A 26,878-nucleotide genomic window follows, 5' to 3' on the forward strand; every position below is an offset into this window, starting at 1 on the left:
TTGCATCCCATTCCCCATTGTCACCCTTGTTCTATCCCCATTTGCTTGGGCTTGGAAGCTGAGGAGCTACAATAATAATTTGGCCCCAGCAGTAACCAGTTTGCTGTGCAGCCCTCCTTGTGTGTTGGATTAATGCTGCCTTTGTTGGAGGAGGACCATCGAGTGCTCTACCTTCTGAGAAAAGAGCTGTTTGCGGGCCTGATTGACACACTGCTCATTACTAGTACAGTCATGCAGCAAGATCACAAAGCACTCTAGTTGCTCCATTGAGACATCTACAGACTCTGGTGTAGCACTCGATGTGCAAAATGCTGATGTCACCTCAATGTAGCACCTCCATGTGTCCCATGCAGTCTTCTTTCCTCGACCAGCAAAGAACAAGACCGTGTCACATCCTGTGAATGCATGAAAAACTGGCAGAGCTGCACCCTTCTCAGGACCCAGAGCCTCGGCCATATCATGAGCTGCCAAGATACGAAAGTTCTTTCCAGTTACAAAGGCATCCCACAGCTCAGGAATGTTCAGATGCTGTGCTGCTTTCACTGCCAGAACCACCACATCAGTATCAATTCTGCGTATTGAGATCTTTGTATACCCTTGTTTCACAGTATCCTGCACATGGAGCATGATTCTTGTATCAGCTTCTTCGTGGCTGCAAGGAGCAAGGCCTTCTTCATCTTGACGCTGATTACAAAAGATGCCAGAGTGATGTGTGGTGATGACTTGCTTGTCGGTGTCCATTGATCCAATGCAGACTGCCAGAAAAGAGAACAGTTCCATCTTGTTCTCAATCCTGAGAAACTCAATCCAATTCTGAAGAACTAGAGTAGAAGGCTCCACACGTCTTCTAACTCCTTTCCCTCTTCTCTTCCGTGTTCCTGCCTTCAGACTGTCTGTAAAGTACTCATCCCACACAATGTCCACCCGTCTTGCTTGCTGCAGGTGAGCGCTGATGTGAGGGAGAAACACTACAGTTGCATCTATAAATAAAAAGAGCTCGGTCCCGGAGTTCGTCCATCCTTCCCTCCGTCCGTCCGTCCAGCCGTGTGACTTGTACGTCTTATTCTTTTACTTGCTATTGGAATGTACCTTTCGACCCTTTAGACTGCTGAGACCCCTTAGATTAAATCTTTGAAGACTCTCTCAGACCCTGAGGAACCATAAGATGCAAAAGACCCCGAAAACCCAAAAGTCCCCAAACACCCAAAAGACCCTGAAGACCCAAAAAAACCCTGAAGACCTAAAAGACCGTCCTTCCATCCATCCAGTCTGAAGACCGTCCGTCCATCCGTCCAGCCGTGTGACTTACAGTATATGTCTGTTATTTACATACTGTTGGAATGTACCTTTTGACCCTTTGGACTGCTGAGACCCCTTAGATTAGAACTTTGAAGACCCTAAAGACCCTGAGGAACCTTAAGATGCAAAAGACCCTGAAATACCCTGAAGACCCCAAGGACCCAAAAGACCTCGAACACCCAAAAGACCTTGAAGACCCAAAAGACCTTGAAGACCCAAAAGACCCTGAACATCCAAAAGACCTTGAAGACCCAAAAGACCCTGAAGACCTAAAAGTCACTGAAGACCCAAAAAGACCCTGAATACCCAAAATAACCTGAAAATCCAAAAGACCTAAAAGACCCTGAGGACCTAAGTGTCACCGAAGACCCAAAACTCCCAAAATATAAAAAAGACCCTGAAGACCCAAAAGACGCTGAACACCTAAAAGTCACCAAAGACCCTGAAGACCTAAAGGTCTCCAAAGACCCTGAAGACCCAACAGACCCAACAGTCCCAACAGATCCAAAAGACACGCAGGACCCAAAAGACCCCCTAAGCAGATGTATTAGACAGCTTAGACTCTTGACCATTTTGACCACTTGGACCTTCTTCATATTACCAATGAAATTTCAAATAAATATAATATCACCAATATTACAAACAAATTTGTAGAAAATAAATGTTTGTATGATTGGTTTAAATCATGCCAACACAGCAAATCTGTGGCATAAATCTCTGCAACGTCGTGTGGAAAGGTGAGCATAGCGAGCCGATCCACGCGAGTAGTCATATGTTATGGCTGGACCAGGTTGCAGCATATTGACAAGTGCAGCTCCATCAAGAACAATAACATCTGCAGCTGGTGCAGACACACTGATTTGTGAAGTAACGTGTTCTTCCAGGCAGCCTACCAGGTGTGATTTTCACTCCAGTTCTCAATTTGCCTATCTGTGACGGCGAAGGTGGGCAAGCCTGATTCTCTTTTTGAAAGAACTCGCTGAGGTCCCCATCTCACATCTGTGAGGCAATGTATAGCCTGGAGAACAAAGAACAGTCGTTCTTCAGCGAGGTTAGCTGCTGTTGTCCTTTTGACTTCTGTTGGGTTGGAGGCCAACTGAAGAGGGGCAGGTTGTTCCTCTTGATTTGCTCATAAATATGTTTTGTTTGGTTGACTCTGTGCTCTGTGACATACATGTTGTACTGATCTTGTCCAAGCTTCTCAATGTGACGTGCAGTGTTTATGACAGCAGGATCAACAAGGTCTGAACTGTCCAGTATGAGAAGATCACCGCTATCCTCACAGAAGGGAATCCCCAGTCTTTCTACTGTATCTCTCAGTGATTTGACATCTTTAGCAATTGCCTTCTGTGTGTGTGGTGCCTGATCATGATGCCTGTGATCTGACTTCTTTCTCCTCTCTGTTGAGATTTCAAACTCTTCAATAACTTATGCTATTTCATGGCCACAAACCATCCATCACCTCAGTGCTGCTGGATTCTCAGTCAGGCCAACAGCTCCACCATCACCCTTCACCATTTTTGTTTGTTTTGTCAGCATTTTTTGTTCATGGGCCTGGTCTATTGCTATTGCAGAGAATGCTCGACCTGTCTTCTGCACCACAAAGTTTCCTTTGAGAAACTGTAAAGATCTCTGGATGTTTCATTTCCATTGTTACCATGTCACACAAATGGACAGTAACCCACCTGGTATAATTATTGTGGTCAAGAGCAAAGAACCAGGGTGTGATCTTGGTCAAAGCATCCACGTACATCAAGAAGTCTGCCTCACATATTGCTCTCACATATATCATTAGCTTGAGCTCCAACACGGCATTAACTCGAGATCATTAGCTCGAGCTCCAAGGTTCAGTATGATGAGCCAAAACTGGAATTGAGGACTGACTTCAGCTTGCTCGGAACACCAGTCTTCTCGAGGCAATATGCTTTCTCCTTCTTGCAGGCTTTGCCCATCTTGGTCATATGCGTTCTGCAGGAGTAGGTACAGAGCGCAGGCTGTCACCTGATGAGCACGCTGTGTTTGAGTAACATGAGAGGTTTCAAGAAATGAATCCGCAGTGCCAGATGTGGCCACACCTGCTTCTACTAGTACACTGGTCCATCCACTATTGTCGAGTAGATCTACAAGTGTCTTAAGAGCTGCCATTTCCGTGTGCAATTCACCGAACATTACAATGAATTTGCCCTTTCTGGGCACTTGGGCTGAAGGCACACTGGTATACGATTCTGGCTACTGGGCCAAGGTCTTCTTGGAGGCAGTCTGGGTATCATCACAATGCTGTATGGCCCATTTCACTCCACTGGTGTCAGAATTTGGATGCTGAAACAGCGATATGTCTGTTCCATGGAACGAATCATCAGTAGTTGTCGAGCTTGGGTTGTGTTCTATGTTATCAACTGCAGCAGTTGTGAAGATACCACCTCTCAGATAAGGAGGGCAGACAGCTTTCTCAGTCTCATAGTGTTAACAAATCTTGTTTCCTACATCAGTGGAGATGTTCAGCACGAGTCATATGAGATAGTCCTAAGCTGAACAGTGTCCACAAGATCACGCTTGCATGTCTTTGTGTGAACCATCACTCCGAGATAGACTGGCAGAGGTGTCTCTCGTTGTTGGCTGTCTTGTAGCACTTGCTGCAATAGAGGTCTCCCGACGGTACACAAAACTGTTGAACATCAACAGCTGTGAGATTGTAAGTACTGGTTGAGGCACTGATGTGAAACTTGCTTGTGTTTTGATATTTGGCCCATTCAGGATCATAGATACTCAATTTCATCACCATTATCCAGTTGTGAGATGTATTGTGAGGATATTGCTCTTGGCTGATAGCCAATCCTGCCAAATGCATGAAGATTGCTGGCTATAGTTCTGTAACCTGCTCCCTCTGTGCCTCACCTTTAGTTAACTGGGCAGATCAGTGACTCGGAAGTTTCTTCCTGACATGGAAAACATGTGGCCCAGTCTCTTGGACATGCCCTACTGGATGTCTCTGCAGGCTGCTGAGGATCCATGATCTTGTGTACCTTTGTCATTGTTCGTCAAAATATTTAGTTTGACCACCACCAAACACTAATTAAATGTTGGCACAACACCAGAGTTCACAATGTAGATTGACATTGCAAATGAGTTAGGGTCAGCACCTGCAAGCAGAATAAACAGTATGTAAGTAAGCATCTTTCCAGGCCATACATGCATACATACATACATACATACATACATACATATGGGAAAATAACACATAATACCATGATTATACTCATTTTATTACATTATCATGATACCTAGAAGTACTTCATAAGGCGTGTTCCCGCCTGTTTGGAAAATTGGTTGTCACAGTCATCATGGAGTAAATTTGCAATGGCCCAAGAGCCAGTTTTCTTACTCTGGACATGCACTCGTCACATGCCAGATTTCATGCTTTCATCAAGTGCACAATACCTTCATACATTTCACATATTTGCTGGAATAAAGGTTCTCCTTAAAGTTTCACATTTAACAGAATCCCATGCACAGGCAATATTGTATATTGCATATTTGATATTGTAATTTGAATGGGAAATTTGAAGATATTCTTCATGATTTATGAGCTTCCTTCGGAAATGCTTCCTGTAAAAACATTTCATAATCTGAATGATATCCTGGTCCATCGGTTGGAAACAATGCAACGTTAACTGGCAAGAAAATGGTAAAAATGTTACCTGACACTAACTCAGCCTTATGAGGATGTGCACTGCAGTTATCAAGTAAGACAATAAATCTCTCTTATGTTTTTTCAATTATTTGAAAATATTTTTTAACAGATGCAAATATGTGATGGAATGAATAATGGAAATTTTTGTTGTCCATCCAAATATTACTTTGCACTTTGTATTCAACTGGTAAATGCATTTGGCCTTTAAACGCTCTTGGCCGATTATATTTATCGATCACGAAAAGTGTCACTTGATGAGCCTCTGTGGCATTAGCACAGATAAGCACAGTCACTCTATTTATTTTGTTTAAATCCCGAAGCACGTGTTTCACCAGCACCAGCAAGTCGAACACCACCAGAAACGGTCCATCTCATCCGCGTTGTATATTTGATATGGTGACGATTCATGTTCTGCTAATTTATGAAAGGACTCTTAGTATTTTTCTGCTGCTTCATGGACCACCGATTTCTTCTCACCCGATGGATCCAGTCTTATTCCATGACCGAGTTTGAAGCAGGAGAGCAAGCCATCGGAAAAGGCATAGGGTTCATTTGGAGCCATTTCATGATAAAGATATTTGGCCTTTTTGATTAGAAGTGTCCCAGAGACAGCGATACCTTCAGAACATTTTGGTGGAAACCAATTGTATAACACACTATCTATAACTGCTCCGGTTGAGGTTTATGTTGAGTATTCTGCTTCTTCACCGATTTACATGTTTCTGAACTTGCAGAGAAATGCAGTAACTCTTCTTTTTGTGCCTTCATGTTGTAGATGGTAGAGGAGCCTCCATTGTACTCGTTCATCAGCACGTTATTATTTTCCCCCTTCTGCAGTCTCTTGCAAATATTAATCTTCTCATGCAAAGTCAAAACCACCCTCTTCCATTTTTCAACTTTGATTGCAGAAGGTTTATTCAATACCACAATGGGTGGATGCGACGATATTTCATTATGCGACGATAAAAACAGTATGATCACAAGCCTCAATTTTGTATATACGGATAAAAACTTTAAAAAAAGTTAAATGTACAAGTAAGAAATGACATTTGAAATGTTGCTTATTAAAGCTTTCTGGTTGGTAACATGCCGGATAATCAAGCCTCACCTGATTTTCTGGGGTAAGGTGTTCTATGATCACTCAAGTTAACCTCCGCCATCGAAGATCGGAGGTTACTGTTTTCACCCGTTTGTTTGTTTGTTTGTGAACAGTATTACGGAAAAACTCCTCGACGGATTTTGACGAAACTTGGTGGGGGGGGGGGTTAGGTATGGTCCAAGGATCATGCCATTAGATTTTGGACTTGGTCCCCCCCCCAAAAAAATTGTTAGAAATATTTTTTTTTTGCATTTCTACATGTTTTAAGTGATTTCCAACCCCCCCAAAAGAAAATTGTTAGAGAAAAAAACAATTTTTTGCAACTTTTTTTTCAACAAAATTTCGATCTTTTTTTTTTCTGCTGCTTCATGGACCACCGATTTCTTCTCACCCGATGGGTGATTTCTACATGTTTTAAGTGATTAGGATTTCGACGAAACTTGGTGGGGGGGTTAAGTATGGTCCAAGGATCATTCCATTAGATTTTGGACTTGGTCCCCCCCCCCCAAAAAAAAAATTGTTAGAGAATTTTCTTTTGCATTTCTACATGTTTTAAGTGATTTCCAACCCCCCCCAAAAGAAAATTGTTCGAGAAAAAAATAATTTTGCAACTTTTTTTTCAACAAAATTTCTATCTTTTTTTTTCAATATTTCTACATGTTTTAAGTGATTAGGATTTCGACGAAACTTGGTGGGGGGTTAGGTATGGTCCAAGGATCATGCCATTAGATTTTGGACTTTGCCCCCCCCGAAATTTTTTTTTTTGCATTCCTACACGTTTTAAGTGATATCCAACCCCCCCCCCCCCAAAAAAAATTGTTAGAGAAAAAAAAATTTTTTGCAACTTTTTTCAACAAAATTTCGATTTCTTTTTTTTGCATTTCTACATGTTTTAAGTGATTTCCAACCCCCCCCCAAAAAAAAATGGAGAAAAGAACTATAACTGTCAACACTGTTCACGTCATATTTAATGAATAAGATATAAGGTTCACTTGAGTGACCCAGCAGTATTGGCGGCGGAGGTTTTGCACTCTCCCGAGTGCTCCCCCTCTAGTTTATGATGTAATTGTTGTGGTCGGGGCTATTTATGAATTTAGAGTTAAGTATGATTGAAAATGTTACGCTTGTGGGTTTCTACGCCTCATGTTGGTAGATGCCCAATTGGTGAAGGCATGATCTACACAGAGTTTTTTTTTTTCCCCCACATTGTATTACTCCGAGTGGTTTTCTTTGTTTTATTTCTGTGCGAGTTTCCCATGCTTTTTTGTTGCATCGATCCCAGTGGTTGGAAGGACGGCATCTCCACACGCTATTTTGTAAAAAATATGTTTTTTCAAACCAAACCCTCAAAATAACAGCAATAAATCAATCAGAAAATTTTACTCTTCCCCACCACCCCTCCTTGAGGGCACAACTTGTAACAGGTCTGATATGAGAAACAAAACCTCGATGAAAAACGGTGCCCAGCTGATGATCTGGGCAGTTGGGAAATCAGTAAATTGCTGATAAGTTAAGGTTATAACTTCAAATAAAATAACTTTTGTAAGTACTTACCAGTACATAACATATATGTGTGCGTGCATGTGTGCATATGTGTGCGCGCGCCTGTGTGTTGTTGTGTCTGGCTTCCTTCTTGGGACCACAGTGCAGTAATTGGTCTTCATTTTGACAAACCCAAAACCTTAATCCTTACCTCATCCAATAAACATTTGGGAGACACAAAGGATGATGTAGAGATAATCATGTTTGTATACACACAGGATGATGTAGAGATAATCACAATGGGTGGAAAATGAACACAATAAAAGCAAGTGAAAGTGTTCGGAAAAGTAGATTGGTAGATGAGGATCAGGGGTAACGTTGTGAGGTCTAACCTGCTGATGAGTGAGACGCATGGTGCTTGCAACTCGCCAGCAAACCAAGTCAAGCGAGAAGGCACAGAGCCATGATGTGCCCAGGCCAACCAACCTCCCTCCTACCTATCCTCTTTTCCTGTCCGTTCATTACCCTGTTGTTTGTCCCACTGTCAGTTCTACCTTGCTGTTCCATGAGCCTTGCTGCTATAAAGAAAAAAAAAATGTCAGAGTACTGGATTTTTTTTGTGCTGGTATTTGATCTAAATATTTTGGTGTGTCTACCCAATTAATTGCCCACAGTCTGTGGTTTTTAAACTGACCTACAAAGAGGTTTATTGTTCTTTTTGTAGTTTGTGTGTTTGGTTTTTAAGTTTGTACAGTGTTGAATGGGAATTTAGATATTATGAATCATGACAGTATGAGTAACAAATTATGTGCTTAGTGTGAACCAAGTGACGTGTGGCAGAGCTAATCGCATTCATACGATATCGTGATTCTGTGATCTGTTGTGTTGTCCTGCAGGCAAAACGAAAGAACAAGAATTTCTTCAAACGCATTTGGCATTTTCTTCGAAGATGTTTTCCATGCTGTCTGAAACTTCAAGGTAGGAATATCAGTATTAAGAAGAGTAAAAAAACCCTCTTTGTTACATGCAAGTCATCAATTTATTTTCTTGTGATAGCACTGTTGATCCATGTTCAGCTTTGCTAAAATATTGTGTGAGATTATTAGAGATGAGTTAGTTATAGATTTAAGGACTCAGGTTGGTGGTTTGTGCTCTACTAAGATTTGTCCAGGCCAACCTGAGCAAACTGAAAGAGTGCCATTGCTCTCCTGTGTTTGGATAACTTGTATGAATCCTTACTTTGTTACCTTGTGTCTGTTATTTTAACTACAAGCTCAGTGTGTTGCTGATAAATGAGTTCGCCAGATGTACAATTGATGTGCACACTTGACAAGTATTTTAAAGTTTGATGAAACATTTTACGGAGTCCAAGGCATGGAAAAACAAGCAAAACGAGAAGTACATGTACATATACACATATATACTAGTGGCCTGCAAAGGTAATCACCCCCTACCAAGGACCCGACCAGAGATCTCTCTGCTGGGTGGCTGATGTGGTTGCTAAGCAACTCATCGGATTCCAATCAGAAAACCGGACAGACTGGTAACTGTTACAATATATATGATATTTTAAAAAATCTGTCTTCACTTCTTCATCAGTGAAAACTGTCACAACAACATCATCCAGAGAAAAAAACTTTGCCCCGTAAATGGGAAATTAGACCTCAACTCAGCAACACATATAATTTTTCTCTTAGGATTCCAATTTTAGTCTTGTTCATGAATACAACACATGAGGTACATATGTTTGTGCAAATTCAACTTTCTTTCAAGAAACTTCTTCAAGCGTCTGGCCTGCGAAAGAGGACAAGGAAGAAGGCAAGGATGATCTACACCATGGGTCGGGAACGTGTGGCTCGCGAGCCAGGTGTGGCTCTTTTGATGATTGCATCTGGCTCGCAGATAAAATTGGAGATTGAAACTTTGAAAGCCCAATATTTCTCGCGGAAGCTTTACCTATAGTTTGAATGGTGTCGTGCTTCATTCACGTGCAGGGCTGAACTTGGCAGAAGGAGAGAAGAAAAAACGCCTCCGAATTGGCTGAAGCGGTTTTTGTTTCGTCCAGTCATGCGGCCGAGGCGACTAGTGATTTAGGTTCCTCCAATGACGTGCCGCCGCCGAGACGCGTCACGGAATTCATCTCGACCAATCACGCGCCACCGCTGAGGCGACATCATCCCAGAGTCGGCCGGCCGCGCCGCACCTCTCGAGTATGTCAGCCCGTGCGCAGGCCAGCCAGACTCGCTATTTGCCAAGCCTCAGTTGGGTCAACATCTCCCTCTCTCTCGCATTTGCTCAAAGCTAACCCTTCGACGAAGAAGATGGCGAAAAGAAAAAAAGATGAGGAGTATTGTACATTTCAGGACGAATGGGCGAGAAATTCGCCTTTGTGGAGAGAGCAGGTTCTGTGGTGTGTCTAATTTGCAATGACAAAATTGCATCGATTAAACGGTCGAATATAAAGCGGCACTTCGACACACGCCATGCTACCTTTGCATCAAAATATTCTGCGGGAGACCAGAAAGAAAGCGTGCCAAGAGCTACTGAGCAGGGTGTAAGCCAGCCAGCAGCAACTCCGCGTATGGACCCGGCAAGGTGACTATAATTCCGCCAGCTTTGCTGGATCTTTAGCAATGGTGAGGAACGGAAAACCATTCACAGATGGCGAGTATGCTGAAACGTTCATGCTGGATGTAGCCAATGAACTTTTTGATGATCTTCCGAACAAAGACAAGATAATCAAACGGATACAAGACATGCCTCTGTCGGCAAGAACTGTTCATGATCGTACCATCATGATGGCAAACCAAGTGGAGGAAACGCAAGTGAAGGACATAAATACAGCGCCGTTTTTTTCCCTGGCTTTGGATGAGTCAACAGACGTAAGCCATTTGTCACAGTTCAGTGTGATTGCAAGATATGCTGCTGGTGATACACTGCGCGAAGAAAGTCTTGCTCTTCTGCCAATAAAAGGGTCCACAAGAGGTGAGTATTGATTCAAGTCTTTCATGGAGTTCGCTCAAGAAATAAATCTACCCATGGATAAACTTATCTCAGTGTGTACTGATGGTGCTCCGTGTATGGTGGGGAAAAACAAAGGATTTGTGGCGCTTCTCCGTGAACATGAAAATAGACCCATCCTAAGTTTCCATTGCATTCTACACCAGGAGGCACTTTGTGCTCTGATGTGTGATGGGCAGCTTGGCGAAGTGATGTCGCTGGTCATTCATGTGATCAACTTTATTGTTGCCCGAGCCTTAAATGGTCGCCAGTTTAAAACACCGCTGGATGAAGTTGGAAATAACTATCACGGTCTGCTTTTGCACAGCAATGTGCATTGGTTGTCAAGAGGGAAGGTGCTTACCCGTTTTGCGGCTTGCCTGAACGAAATCCGGATTTTCCTTGAAATGAGAGGGATTGAGCATCCTGAGCTAGCCGAAACTGAGTGGCTCCTCAAGTTTTACTATCTCGTGGATATGACTGAACATCTGAACCAGCTCAACGTGAAAATGCAAGGCATTGGAAATACAGTGTTATCCCTTCAACAAGCCGTGTTTGCTTTTGAAAACAAGCTGGAGCTCTTTATCATGGATCTTGAAACAGGTCGTTTACTACATTTTGAAAAACTGAGACAATTTAAAGATGCATGCACAGCAAGTGAGCCCACTCAAAGCTTTGATCTCCACCAGTTAGCTGGCTTCACATCCAGTCTCCTACAGTCATTCAAAGCACGCTTTGGAGAATTTCGTGAGCACACTCGTCTTTTTAAGTTCATCACCCATCCAAACGAGTGTTCACTGAACACAGCCGACCTGAGTTACATTCCTGGTGTCTCCGTCAGAGATTTTGAAGCAGAAGTGGCTGACCTGAAGGCCTTAAACATGTGGGTGAATAAGTTCAAGTCACTGAATGAAGATTTGGAAAGAATCGCACGACAGAAAGCGGAGTTGGCGAGCAAGCACATGTGGACAGATGAAAAAACTTCAACCCGAAGACTAGCTGATTATCAAAACTTGGAACGCGCTTCCTGTCCATACCACACACTGCAGCTTGTGAGTATTGCTGTATTGACCTTGTTTGGATCTACGTATGCATGTGAGCAGTCATTCTCACATCTTAAAAATATAAAGTCCAACCTACGATCACGTCTAACGGATGAAAGCCTCAACGCTTGCATGAAGCTTAACCTCACCAAGTACCAACCAGACTACAAAGCCATCAGCAAATCCATGCAGCACCAGAAGTCCCATTAATGCTGAGTATTATAACAACATTATTTAAAAGAATAAATTCAGAGGCTTATTATACTCGCATTTCGTTGAATTCAGTCTTAAAATATATTATATGGCTCTCACTGAAATAGATTTCCAAATATTTTGCTTTCATGGCTCTCTGAGTCAAAAACGTCCCCGACCCCTGATGTACACAATGATCTTTTTTTGATGATTTGTACAATTTGTACAATTTTACCTTGCAATTTAGCTGATGATATGGACGAAGACAAAGATACGATGACGTCAAGCTCTTCGTCGAAGGGACAAGAGGAAGAAAAAATGGAAGGCGTTGAACAGGAATTGCAGCAGGTGGGGAATGAGGAGAAAATTGAAATTGAAATTGAAAATGAGGACGATAACCAGAGGAAACGGGTAATTATGTTGTGTTTTTTTTCTTAGTGAGTCGATTTTTGCAGTGTAATGTTATATTGTGCTGGTGAGGTGGAACATTGTATAAGCAAGCACATTGAATGTTATGATGAAAATGTGGTTCTTTGCTTTTAGAAATGGGTTCTCTCCTCCAGGACTTCAAGCAAGTGGTGCACCACCATCTGATCTCATCCCCAATTCTGACCCATGATCTTTATTTTCCCCATTAACCTTTCATAACTCAACAATTTTACTTGCTTGTTTCAGTTTCATCACCACAAGCCATTGTGATGTAGCTCCCCCCAAGTGCACATGTTCACCTGGTCATTGCCATTCTGGTTGCTCATTTGTTCCATCTTCTTTCCCCGAATGGTTGACAACTTTCCCACCTGGATATGTCTCCAGACCAGGTCAGTCTACAGACTGGTTTCCTCCATCACTGAAAGTGGATGGAGGTTATATTTTCACCCCTGTTGGTTTGTCTGTGAGCACGATATCTCAAAATGTTGTGGACTGATTCGGGCAAAATTTGGTGGACAGGTTAGGTGTCTGACAAGGAAGAATTTATTAGATTTTGGTGAAGATCAAAATCCAGATATGAGAATTTTTTAATTCTTCAAATGGTTCTTCACCATTGAGTGATGGGGCCACAAACAATATATATATTGTGATTGTTTTCAGGATGTCGCCTCTGGATAACTCCGAGAGGACAGCATGTCTTTAAGAGACCACAATCTCCAGTCACCCGAGAACTTCCTGCGGGATCCCACGCCCAGAGTTTTGTTTCCATACGTAAAACCCTGAGTGGGTACCATGCCAGCAGTTACGCAACAGACCTTCGTCAGCCGGCCGAGCGGAACCAACATCACATAACCACGTCCGAGATTGAACTTAAATAACGAATCCAAGGTGGCCAAATGCTTCAGCAGTGTCACGCCGCCATCAGAATGGAGAGAATAAGTCAGGACACTGTTTCTTAAAGAAATAGAGATTTGTGGAAGGAACAAAAATGCAAGTCTTCTCAATGGCAGGCCAAACAAGTATTTACAAGCAGAGAAAACAATGGAATGACATAGATGTACAATTGCAGCACGTATCCATCCCACCTTAGCCCCTACGTGAGAGACCGGCCCTCGTTTTTCAATGACTTAACACTCTACAGTACATATGCTGGCATCATGCATCTGATGTAGAGGGGAGAGATGAGTGATTTTGCAAAGGATGATGGGATGAATGATTGGTGACGAAGATGAGCCGATAGAGATAGGGATAGAATGAACCTCTTGCATCCCTTACACTTGTTGAGAATGGCTCCAACGTCCTGACTGAAACTGGGACCAACCCCTCCACTCACCCCCCACCCCATGCCCCTTCCCCCTCCTGTTCTTTGCACAGCCGTGCCGCACCACCGGTGTTTTCCCATGGGGGCAGTGAAGTCACTCGTGGCACGTAGTTAATGGATCTTCTGACAGGACGCCTGGGTGCTGTAGAAGAAACTGTGAGCCCAGCAATGGAACTATCGAATGCGGGAACATGAAAGCAAAGGTATGCAAGGGCGGAAGGTCAGGAGATAATGAAGAAAGTGGAAGATTCAGGAAAGAATAACACGAGCGAACAAAGCAAAACGAATGACAGAAAGAAGCATGCAAAGAGGGAAGGACGAGAGGAGAGAAGGATGAGAGGAGACTCTCGTTGGTACGCAAAATAATAATCGATCGAATCCCGAACAAAGTCTGTAATTCTCCCAAGCTGCAAAGCTTCAAATCTCTTAGCCTTTCTCCCAGCCTCGTTACCTTCCTTCCTACCTTTATGCACACCCTTCTCTCTCAGAGGTTTTTATACACATCCTTTTTATAGAACTTGGACTCTTGCCACGCTTCGCTTCATCCACCTCCCCTCCTCTCCCCTCATCCATGGGAGGAGCTGCCTTCGAGCTGGTTCTTGGTGCGACATTTTTCAGCAGGCACACATGAAATGTGCCTGAAATGGCTTTAGTTGTTGGACATTAAGGATCTCACGGTGTCCGTCATGAAGAGAAGACATTTTACCAATTCCCACACTATCAGTTGAATATACTGCAACCCATCCAGGATTGTAACCACTTATCAAAAAACTGTCTTGGCTTTCTCAAAGACCCATGGGCTTTCTCGATTCATGAATGCTCACATGACATTGGTTTGTTTTTAAGAAGGATGAACTCCTTTCGGGCTGGCAGGATGTCCCCGAACAGTGCTTCTCAGCCTTATTTATTTATTTCACAGAACATTTTCGATTTTGTTCAATCCTCCCGGCACACCAAACCAAATATTACCATTATCCACAAGTCATTGGAAGGAAGAGCAAAATTCACACTTTTTCACTGAGATGAGCAAATTATAATGTTGTGCATTTAATATCATTTAAATATTTAAAGTGGTTGACAAAATATTTCAAACAATGATACAAATTCATTTGAAGTTTTAGTACTCACATGAAATAAAATCCACATTGCCATTCAGCCTTATAAAGGAGATTGTAATTTTATAAACTTAATCTTTTTCATAATACTTCCATCAAATATGTCATCAAAGATCAAAACGCAGTTAAATAATTTATGAAAAACTATTACCAGAAGCAATCAGGTGAGAGATTACATTTATCACTATTGAGAAACTTGTGCCTGTTTTGAGGAACCTAAGCGCTGAATGTTCTGCTCTGTGCTAAAAAAGGGCAACACAAAGTTTCTGATCGAACCACTTTATAACTGACCTCTCTATTATTTAGCCATGAAAATACAACAGCAGAGTGATATTAAGAAAATACAGTGATGTTCCTTATTTTCCTCTAATTACAAAAGTACTGTGGCACTGTGTTGAGGACTGTCACAGCACACCGAACTATAAACTGTTAATGTGGTGTTTCACAGGCAAGATGATTCATCAAAGTGTGTATCGTCCCTTGGATGGACGTTAAACGGGTGTCCCGTCTTTACGGAGAGTGGGCAAGCTATCGCTGATGTCATTGCCAAATTCCAAATTCCTGCCCTATCTACTTAACTCGAACATCAGGCTTGGCCAGACAGTTTGTGGAAGACTTGGGCCAATATGTCTCCCGGCCAATCCCACAAAACGTGGGAATAATTGTGGTTGTTAAAGAATAAAGAAGAAGAAACTCAACCCATTTCATCATGGCTTCGACATTGAAGTAAACTGTCTTGGTTGTGTCTGAAAATTTCTGCTGTTACTCATCGTTATTGTCACATGGTTCTTACTTTCCTCGTGAACTCCATGTACATTTGTTGTGATATATGTACTGTGTGCAACGTTTTTAATTATCACAAGTTTGAAGACTGTGATGGTTCACGAGCACTGTACACGGTTCGCCTTTTTTATTTTTTGACCTTCGAGGGAACACCACGGGCAAACTGGCGGGAATCGGGAAAAACGTAAATGATGAAAGTTGTAGTACTCGAAGAGCACTACTTGCATACCAACTTTCATTTGAAACAGTTGAAAACCCAATTTATTGATTTTTTTTTGACATTTTCTAAGTTCGTGATCTTGTGACCTTGCCCTTGGGATGAAAATGAAAAATCGAGCTCCGTGGGGCTATGCAGGTGCCATTGGGATAACCAAATACCAAAACCGCTGCCAGATTCGACAAACCCCCTTGGAGAAGATGTAACTTGAAACCGGCTACGCGCTAAAAACACGTTTTTTTTGGACGTGGCTCTGCCCATAATTGGCGCAGCATGCCCATTTTCCGGAAAACACAACTAGATCATGATACTAACCTCGCACCCTAATTTTATCAAGATCGGATCAAAACCCACGGAGCTATGCTCAGGACAGACAGACTATTTTTTTTTAGTTTTTTTATTTTAAAGTCATGTAACTATTATGATAAGTAAGGGCAGATGTAACAGTATTTGATTCAACATAATCATTCTGTGACCTGTTGTACCTGTAGGTGAAGCGAAAGAAGAAAGGAATCTTTAAACGCATTCGCCATTGTCTGAAGAGATTCAAGCCCAAGACAGACAGACACACACCCATAACGAATATAGTGGTCGCTTACTGACTCGTGAACCAAAAAGGAACACATTGTTGAAGGTAATATTCCAGATTTAACTTTTCTCTCGTGTTATATACTCTATCATAAGAAACCGAACATGTAGAATTTATTTTGTCATTGTTGGACTGTTCTAGCGTTCATTCCAAGGGCCTTTTTGGCACGAGGGATGTGCAGAACACTTGCTGCAAATTTCCCTGCAGCATAATTTCCTCGTGTAATCTTCCTGCAGCGTGTACAACTCGTGCAACATAAGGTATTCAGAGGTGACTCAAGGCATTCTGAGCAAATTTTAAAGTCTTTCCAAGATACTGTTACGAATTTGGAATTTGTTTGCACACAACATACAGGTTCCTTTAGTCAGCTATGTCGACATGTGCTTGTTCCCTAGATAGCTCACTTTCCATTGTTTAAATGTTTAGAAATCGATTAGATGCGCTGCGGATCCGCTTTAATAGTTAAAGAGCGATCCCAACACGATGGAGACGTTCCTCCCCCTCGTCTGCGAAGAGGAAGAAGAGTCCTTCCGTCCCGTGATTCATGACGTCAACAACTCCCTCCCACTCGTGGTTGAGCGGGGGATGGATCACAAGGGCATGAGTCACGCCGGGCGCGGGGGAGGGGGGGCGGAGAAGGATAAAGAGGAGATCCTTTCTTGGTTCGTGTTCTGAGTTGAGAGTTGAGGGCTGTGTCGTTCAGCAGACCTTTGGGTCCTGTTTGGCTTGGGTTAGGGTTGAGGCCTTCAGAAGCTTTTTGCTTCTGCAGAGGAGCTGTTCAGCAGAGCTTCGGGTCCTGCTTGGCTCGGTAGGCTTTTTGGAGAGCTGCTTTGTTTTGGAAGAAAGTTGAGCCGGTTGCTCGGCTCGAGCTGCGAATGGTGGCTTCTTCTTCTTCTTGGTTCGTTGAGCTCTTTGTTCTCTGTTTGGTTCCCGGCTTGGTGCAACTCATCGACCTCTTCTTGGAGGTGGTTCCTCGGGGAAGCGACGCATCGACGGGAAGGATCGGTGCCTCTTCTCACCAGCACGTGTTGAGAAGCGCGGGAGGATTCGCGGGAGCTCGGGAAGGATCGCGGCTCACGGCGATTGGATCCAGCTCGCTCTCGCTGGAGCCCGGGTCCGAACAACTTGAAGACAACACGAGGTGGAGAGGTTTGAGATAGGTTCTGGGTTTCAGCTCACCTGTCCTCCGAGCTGGAGCTCGTTATTAAAGGCCTCAGCCACTATTTATTGGGTGTGTGTGTGCGAACGTGTGTCCGTGGGCCCGTCTAATAAGTAGGAAATTGTTAAGTGCTTTGTGTGCTGTAAATCTTTGCATTTCATTTCATATAGTCGGAATAGTTCTGCTCTAACATGCTTCCCTAGTTCCTCATTATTATTATTATTATTAATAAATACCCCAATTGTTAAATGTTTCCAGCTCGTCGCGTCGATTCTTTCATTGACTGAGCATTTCGTGTGTTGGGAGTTAGAAAGCCTTTGGTTTGCCGTAAAAGGGGGACTTTTGGACCGACGGTTCTCGGCGATTAAGCTGCTCGGAATCGTGCACGGGACAAGCTCGCTTCGGCGGTTTGTTCCGTACGAGTTCCGTCAAGGGTGGAATACCCCGGTGGTTGGATCACGTGGGTATTTAGGTACATTGAAGATTGGCAATCGACCTTACTCCACGTGATCTGCCGTTTGGTGTATTTCTGTTCTTGTATAAGGACCCGTCGACTCGGACTTATCCGGGCGGCGATCTATGTTCCGGGCGATCGGTCGGGCCGACTCGACTTGCGGCTCTGTTCAGAGCGGTCGGTTGGCGGCAGACCCCCGGCACCATAACATTGGTTGTCAGGAGTGGAGATCCGAACCCCTCTGCCTCCGTAGCAAAATTCACGGAGTCGGATCAGGGGTATACGGAGCAAACCCCCCCCCCCCCACCCCCGTATACCCAAATTACGAGCGTTATAAATTTTATTCCCAGTACGCAAAATGTTGAGCCAAGGCAAGTTGAGCCAGGTGAATAGTGAGGTGGATGTCGAGTTAATGGAACCAGAGGCCTAGGACGAATTCCCCGTGCAGGACATGAATATGTAGGGTGAATTTCCCCTACAACCGAACCCAGAGCTCGAAATGGAGGCGGAGGCCGCGGTATATGACATCCCCCCGCCCCTTCCTCCGTCAAAATCCCTCCCCAGTCCCCGCCGGGTCCGCGCCAGATAATGGCGAATCGATTGCCACGGGGTTGGCTGACGTGAGAGGGATGTTGGATGCATTGATGGGAGCAATGAGAGTAAACGCAGAAGCAATGAACGAAATGAATGAAAATGCATGCAGGATGAAAAACGAGATGAAGGAAATGAATAACAAAATGGATACGATTGCACAGCAAATGAAAAAGGAAATGAAAGAAATGTGGGGTGAGATGCAGCACATGGGGCTGGAACTCCAGGCTGGGCAAAAGGCAATAATGGCGGTTGCGAGGAGCGAAACGTGGGCAGTGGAGCTCAAAATGGCGGCGCCACGTGCTGGAGCGAGTGAGCTTAGGGAGAGTGTGGATTGTGTTGGCCCTGCGGTGGAGGACAAAATAATTCGGGAGACGCGTTGGGCGAGACTCGTGCAGGTGACGGAAAAGTGATGGTGACGCAGAGGGGATAATTAAATGGGGTGACTGAGACGTGTATAAGACACGTAAAGACGAAGGAGATAGAATTAACAGAGACACGAAGGGAGACGCAGGAAGTAAGATAAATAACAGAGACGCGTGAGATGGAAATGGTAGAGGAGAGACTACACGATAAAGACGGGGTGAAAGACGAGCGCACACACATATGGAAGTAGTAGAGGACAATGAGGAGGAGCTCGGGGAATGTGTCGTGACCCGGTACAAGCAGCCGGATAGCCTCCTTCAGGAATGGAGGGAGACGCTATGCTCCCTTGAAGCGGATCTCGACCAGGTGGTTCCGGTCGAGCTTTGCGAGGTAGAGGGGGCGAGTGCTGTTGACGGGTGCACACGAAGCTTGGGGGGTATGAAGGACCCGGGAACCCTTGTGGTGACGCGATTTCCCATTGTGAATGTCCCGGTGTGTGTGTTCACGAGTGTGGCGAAATGTGTGCTGAAACGCGCGCATGGCGTGGGTGAAAGGTTGTGTTGTGAAAGAGACCGCGTGTGAGTAATATGGTGTGCGTGGTTGCGAGAGTGCCGAAATGCGTGCTTTCCAGCACGCCGTGTATGTATGAAACACCGTCTGTGGATGAAGCACCATGTGTGAGTGGAACCACGTGTGCGAGGGAAATGGCATGCGTGAGTGAACGGCCGTGTGTGAGGAACTGCATGTGTGAGGAACTGCATGTGTGAGGTCGCTGTATGTGAGGGAGATGGTGGTTGGCATGCGCGAACATGCAACCGCATGTCCCGGTGTGAATGTCAAGTCGAGGTGTGTGAGCGTCGTGGCATGTGAGAGTTTGTGCACGAGTGTGCGACGACAACGACGGTACCTGACGGTGGACAAAGGCCGAGTAGCGGCCGTAGCTATTTTGGGGACCGCGCCGGGATTGCACGGCAGCGCGCGCGGGGTCCGTGCTGTGCTACGCACGAGGCCGCCGTGTGCGCTGCTACGCGAGTGAAGCCCGGTCCGGAAACGCTGCGGTGGATTCGAGCCGACCCCGCGGACGTACAGAAGGTAGGCTGGATTGTGAATTTGGACCGGATGGGTTCTCCACGCGAGCGTGATTGTAAAGCTCCAACGAGCAGAGCACATGTGTTCGCGTGGGGAACCCCTCGAAATGCAAGGCTTGCTTTTAATGTGCAGGGTGACGTCGTGGCTGCAGGGTTGGAATCCGGCAGGAGGGGGAAATCCCTGCCGGATGGTACCATCCGAGGAGGGACGAGGTGCGTGAACAGCTGCCATGATGTCATGGGGAAAGAGTGCAGGTTGCGAGTTGCCGCGCTGGTGTGTGCGCATGGAAAAAAAAAAAGCAAGCCTCGCTTCGGGTGAACAGGATTCCCTGGGCAAGGGGTGAAAGACCCCCCCCTGTCCCGGGCACAGGATACTACTAGTTAGGGGGGATGGGTTAGCGATAGATAGACTGGCTTCATGGGGCAGGGACAAGGCCTCATGGAGCCCGTGGAATGGATTAGGTAGAGGGATTTCAGTTTAGATTTAGGAAATGGGAATTTTTGGAGACATGGACAGACATGGAAATATGTAGAGGGGACATAGCTTAGCTGCGCAGAGTAAATGGAACGTGCATGAGAATAAGGGATGACGAGGGAGCACGAGTTAGTTAGGGGATTTAATTAGGAAGGATGGCTGTATAGAGTGTTGGTGTGAGTTGTGAAATGGAAAGTGTGTGAGGAATGAGTGTGGGACAGCGGGCCCAAGTGTGTGATTGGAGCGAATGTGGTATGCATGGTGCGATGACTGATTGGGGGAAGGAGTGATTCCCACCCAAGAGACCCCGGGGTCAGTTTAATGTTTAGTTAGTGGGTAGTTAAATTGACTAAAAGGAAGTCGTTTTGTTGTTGGTGTCGAGAGAAGGCACGAAACCCGTTTGGAGGGGTGCAGGAGTTTATGGACCAGCTGGGAGCGTGGCTGTGGAAAGTTGAGTATTTGTTTAGTGGGCACCCCAGGCACCAGACGAGTCGATCAGAGTAGGCCAAGGGCCCAAGAGGGGCCGGGATAGTGTAGTGGGCACGGGCGACCTGTCGGAAATGGGACCCGTAGTGCCAGAATGCCACGGGGGCAGTGTAGTGGGCACGGGCGACCCTCGGAAAGGGACCGGGGCATCAACACGCCACGTGGGCATCGGAGGAGGGCAATGCCAGAGAGGGCAACCCCCCGCGTTTATAGGGAGCAGCTGGGCTCGGAGGCAGCCTGCGGGCCTGGGGGTTCCATGGTTAGAGTTTGGCAGAGGGGGAGATCCTGCCAGTTGAGCTACGCTGCCCAGCCAGGAAATTGTGCGAGGGCACGAATGAAAATTTGAGGGCAAGGCCCAAATTTATAATGGACACCAACACAGGCGACGGGAATCATGGTGTTTAGAACTGATTGTTTTAAATTGTGAGGCGTTTTTGAAAAGCCCCGGGGTAGTTTCAGGTTAATAAATGTTAGGGTAGTTCGGAGATGTACCCCTTCGCACCATCCATCCCTTCGCTCGTTGTAGGCCGCTGGACCCACCTTGGTAGATCGCTGAACTCTGAGGAGGCCATTCTGAGGCTTTGTTGGGCCTCGAGACAGGACGCTCGTCTCTCCCTATTCCTCCCCAGAGAGGGAACGTAGGGGTTGGGAGTAGGCTAGGTTGACAGGATAGGTTAGCCAGCCAAAGACTATAAAGGGGGTTAGGGAGACAATTATAAAAGGGAAATAAAAATAAAGAGGGGATAAATTTCGTTGTGTTGTGTGGCAAATTAAGGGAGTGGGTATGGACTGAGAGAGGCAAAGGCGATAGAGTGGGGGAGAAAGTAGGTCCGAGCCCGCCTTCAGAGCGGCCGGCACCACCGCACTCCCTCCAGACCCGATGGAACGACACCAGAGGCTGGCCAGCTTCACCTGCCGGCTTGTTGTGCTGCAGCCGCCTGTTCTGCATGGGCTTGCCTTGCCATTCCTCGTTTGCCTGCCTCTGCCATGACCCCATGCCTGCCAGCCCTTGTTTGCGTTTGCCCCTGTGTCCATCCATCACCATGTGCGCCAGGACCATTCAGTTTTGCAAGGACTGCCCTGCAGGCAGCCCGTGCATCCATCATGCTCATTTGTATTTTGCGACCATCTCCATCCATTCTCCTGCATCAATGAACTTTGAAATGACTTTTACCTTCTCCCCTTTCACAGATCACAAGTCCTGGGCCATGGTTAAGTCATGGATAAGTCAAATGAAAATTGTAAATACGTGGAATGTTTGGAATATACGTGGAATATCTCACCTGCATGTTTGTTTTAGTGCCGGCAATTTTAGTTAAGTTGTCTGAATGAGTCTGTGAGAGTCTGTTTAGGTAGTTACGCAGCGCATTAGGTTATTTATTTTTGGGACATGTATAAAGAAATGTCGCACTCAGGGATCCGAAGGTAGAACGGACCAGGGGAAAACTTACACATGCTGGTCACACGAAAATTTGACGACTCTGGACAAGTCTGTAAAAAGGGGAGGGGGTAGTGTTACGAATTTGGAATTCGTTTGCACACAACATACAGGTCCCTTTAGTCAGCTATGTCGATAAGTGTTTGTTCCCTAGATAGCTCATCTTCCATTGTTTAAATGTTTAGAAATCGATTAGATGCACTGCGGATCGATTTAATAGTTAAAGAGCGATCCCAACACAATGGAGACGTCCCTCCCCTCTTCTGCGAAGAGGAAGAAGAGCCCTTCCGTCCCATGATTCATGACGTCAATAACTCCCTCCCACCCGTGGTTGAGCAGGGGATGGATCACGAGGGCATGAGTCACGCCGGGCGTGGGGGTGGGGGGGGGCGGAGAAGGATAAAGAGGAGATCCTTTCTTGGTTCGTGTTGAGAGTTGTGGGCTGCGTCGTTCAGCAGACCTTCGGGTCCTGTTTGGCTTGGGTTCGGGTTGAGGCCTTCGGAAGCTTTTTGCTTCTGCAGAGGAGTTGTTCAGCAGAGCTTCGGGTCCTGCTTGGCTCGGTAGGCTTTTTGGAGAGTGCTTTGTTTTGGAAGAAAGTTGAGCCGGTTGCTCGGCTCGAGCTGCGAATGGTGGCTTCTTCTTCTTCTTGGTTCATGGAGCTCTTTGTTCTCCGTTTGGTTCCCAGCTTGATGCGACTCATCGACCTCTTCTTGAAGGTGGTTCCTCGGGGAAGCAGCGCATCGACGGGAAGGATCGTCTCCTCGTCTCACCAGCACGTGTTGAGAAGTGCGGGAGGATTCGCGGGAGCTCGGTAAGGATAGCGGCTCACGGCGATTGGATCCAGCTCGCTCTCGCTGGAGCCCGGGTCCAAACAACTTGAAGACAACACGAGGTGGAGAGGTTCGAGATAGGTTCTGGGTTTCAGCTCACCTGTCCTCCGAGCTGGAGCTTGTTCTTCAAGGCCTCAGCCACCATTTCTTGGGTGTGTGTGTGTGCGAACGTGTGTCCGTGGGCTCGTCTAATAAGTAGGAAATTGTTAAGTGCTTTGTGTGCTGTAAATCTTTGCATTGCATTTCATATAATCGGAATAGTTCTGCTCTTACGTGCTTCCCTATTTCCCCATTATTATTCATAAATATCCTAATTGTTAAATGTCTTCAGCTCGTCGCGTCGATTCTTTCATTGACTAAGCATTTCGTATGTTGGGAGTTAGAAAGCCGTTGGTTTGCCGTAAAAGGGGGACATTGGGACCGACGGTTCTCGGCGATTAAGCCGCTCAGAATCGCGCACGGGACAGGCTCTCCTCGGCGGTTTGTTCCGTATGAGTTCCGTCGAGGGTGGAATACCCCGGTGATTGGATCACGTGGGTATTTAGGTACACTGAAGATTGGCAATCGACCCTACCCCACGTGATCTGCCCATTGGCGTATTTCGGTTCTTGTACAAGGACCCGTCGACTCGGACTTATCCGGGCGGCGATCTATATTCCGGGCGATCGGTTGGGCCGACTCGACTTGCGGCTCTGTTCAGAGCGGTCGGTTGGCGGCTGACCCCCGGCACCGTAACGATACCATTGTGTAGATCATCCAAAAAGCATGATGATTACATCTATAATATTAGAAAGGCACTCGGTAGAGCGCAGGCCTCTGCCATGTGTAATGCCTGATCCAGAAAACAGATTGGGCCAATACATTTTTGAAATATCATGCTGTATAATCGTCTTTGGCCACATCTCTCAATGGTGAAGAATCACTGAAAAAAATTCAAGGAGTTGGATCTGGATCCGGATCTTCACCAAAATCTCATCAGTTACTCATTGTCACACTCGGAAACTGTGCACAAAATTTCAGCTGGATCCGTCCACAACTTTTTGAGACATCCTGCACACAAACAAACAAACAAACAAGCAGTCATCGACTGGTATTTACGAAATCGTCAACTTGACCTCTGACCTTGTCGAATAAAAGCTGTCTCTGGAGAAGGTAGCGACGCAAACCAGAAGTTTCTACGATGATTCTGTACCAAACCATCAAAAATCGAATGTTTGACCTCACTGTGACCTTGACCTTTGACCGATTTTGACCAAAATCTAATCAGCACCAGCCATCACCCTCCTGAATCACGTGGTGTAGCTTCTTCCGTTCTCGAGTTATCGTGCTATCGTGCCTACAAACAAACAAACAAACACACACACACACACACACAAACACAGGACGGAACTCATCAATATACTTACGAAATCTAGATTTCGTAAGTAACAAAACAGACAGACAGAAAGGGGTGAAAATATAACCTCCTTCACCTATCGATACCACATCATAGGCGATACCACTAATCAAGGCCAATCTGTAAATAGTATGATAGTTCAGTCAGGTTTCAAACAGTATGATAGTTGAGTAAGGTTTCAAACAGTGTGATAAAGTTGAGTAAGGTAAGGATAGATGGGCTGGTTACAATTTACATTAAAACGAAACCTCTTCCTCCTTCATCATCTTCTTCACTTATAACAAGTGAAATCCTTCAACACAGCGCGTGTGGTGAATCAAATAAGTACACTAATATTAAAATATGGAATTTATGCTTTTTCAGTTGAAAAACAATTTAAAAACGTACTTAATATTTGAAATGTAAAAATCTTGTTATTATTGTGATAAGCACCTTTATATATAACAGAAGGAATGAAATAGTTCGATACAGCGTGGCAGGAGGCCGCAAAAGAATGATTGTAAGTAAATTTCAACTACTAATGCGTGACGAAACACTTCTTTATGGCTAATATAAAAGAGAATGATGCCATAAGAAGAACTTAGCCTGGAATCCTCGTGCATAACACCGCCCACACAACACACGTGGTGTCCTTTGACCAATCAGGAGCAGTGCAGTTACAGTATCGTTTCTTTCAGCTCGATTGGTCTTGTCCTGCACGTGATGTTTTCGGGTTTTTTTTCGTTCTTGTTGAATCTGAGGAGATTATTTTTTTCGTTCTTGTTGTATTGTAAGTAAATTTCAAGTACTAATGCATGACGAAACACTTGTTTATGGCTAATATTAAAGAGAACGATGGCATAAGAAGAACTTAGCTTTCTGCGTTCGGCGCAAAATGCCATGGTGGATGGAAATGACATCTTTCGTTCGTTCGTTCATTTGCACATGAGGGGAGCGTTTCTTCGTTTTTTTCCGTCAAGCAATAAATTAAATGGTTTTCACATATATAACATTAGTTTCACAAATTTCCATTGAAATACTCGTGTATTTCCGTCAATTGTCGCCATTTCCGTCGAGGTTACGCACTGCATCTACTGGACGGCCGTCATTGGCTGTCTTGAGGCACGTGGTGGGGGGGAGAGGGGACACCGGACCCACCGGAGACGTGGTAGACAACGCCGGGGACATTTCAAACTCGGTGCAATTGTATACAGCGCACGCGCTGTACAAATGGTGAGTCTCATTCAATCCCCTTTCTCATTTTTATTACATTCAGAAAGCACTTGCTATCTTGAATACATTTTTTTCGACATTTCCATTTGCTAAAGTCAACACTAATTTTTTTTTAACATTTCTATTTTATTCATATAACAATAATGTATAACCCGATCAAACAGTAGTTCTGATTATACGCCGCCTTTTGCTCTACTTCCAACACAGGTGAGAAAAGGTTCCAAAAAAGCAGCTGATATTTCAGTAATTTATTCAGACGATTTTTAAAGGGTGAAAGTTAATTTTTCACCGGGTACTCCTTCTAGTTCTTTATTAACAATTCATTAACGCCACGTCTGCCAAAAAATGAGGAGAATCAAATCATTGGACACCTTCCAGCAGGGTCTTCCATTAGCTGTTTTGCAAGGTTCTTGGTATACCAGGAGAGGAGTTGTTCATGACCTTAGGAGACGTTATGAAGCAACTGGATCAACAAGGAATAAGCCAAGGAGTGGACATCCCACGTTAAGGACTCCTGCTCAGAACTGATGCACTTGCATGACCCATTGACACAATCGGTTTAAAATTGAACATAGTACTGCAAACACAGTCCTTGGACCTTGATACAATGATTGCTGCCAGGGGTAGACATACACAGTATTGAGATTGTTTCTTCCACATTGGATCCCCACATGAAAGCATTCATCACAATACACCATTACTTGATTAGATTAATAAAATGACATAATTATTCAGAATTTACCTCTGTCAGAGGTTTACACCTCATCTCTGTCCCATGATGTCACCGAAATAAATCACATCAACAACAATCACGAGAACGTTTTTTGTAATGGTGGAGAATACATTGGTGGTGACATCATTAGTAAGGGGTATGTACCGTGTTCAGAGCCTTCTCATCTCGTGAATGTAATGAGGTGATATTTTTTTAAAGTCATGTTACCATTATGATAAGTAAGGGCAGATGTAACAGTATTTGATTCGATATAATGATTCTGTGACCTGTTGTACCTGCAGGTGACGCGAAAGAAGAAAGGAATCTTTAAACGCATTCGCCATTGTCTGAAAGGAATCTTTAAACGCATTCGCCATTGTCTGAAAGGAATCTTTAAATGCATTCGCCATT

General features: G+C 44.8%; 1 protein-coding gene across 1 annotated transcript in view; it reads left to right on the forward strand.

Annotated features, from left to right (window-relative positions):
- LOC147018634 (uncharacterized) overlaps window positions 1-26,878 on the forward strand; it is a 195,090-nt gene that overhangs the window by 104,796 nt on the left and 63,416 nt on the right. The window contains exons 10-15 of the mRNA XM_085898518.1: window positions 8,468-8,549; window positions 12,054-12,217; window positions 16,163-16,305; window positions 16,402-16,520; window positions 25,600-25,755; window positions 26,770-26,878. The exon at window positions 26,770-26,878 is cut by the window's right edge and continues 33 nt beyond it. Coding sequence (XP_085754644.1) covers window positions 8,468-8,549; window positions 12,054-12,217; window positions 16,163-16,273 — 357 coding nt within the window. The 3' untranslated portion in view covers window positions 16,274-16,305; window positions 16,402-16,520; window positions 25,600-25,755; window positions 26,770-26,878. The remainder of the gene's footprint in view (window positions 1-8,467; window positions 8,550-12,053; window positions 12,218-16,162; window positions 16,306-16,401; window positions 16,521-25,599; window positions 25,756-26,769) is intronic.

This window comes from Eptatretus burgeri, chromosome 10, assembly GCF_056783735.1.
Source record: "Eptatretus burgeri isolate ZD-2024b chromosome 10, Ebu_testis_v1, whole genome shotgun sequence".
In the NCBI taxonomy this organism is placed as follows: Eukaryota; Metazoa; Chordata; class Myxini; order Myxiniformes; family Myxinidae; genus Eptatretus; species Eptatretus burgeri.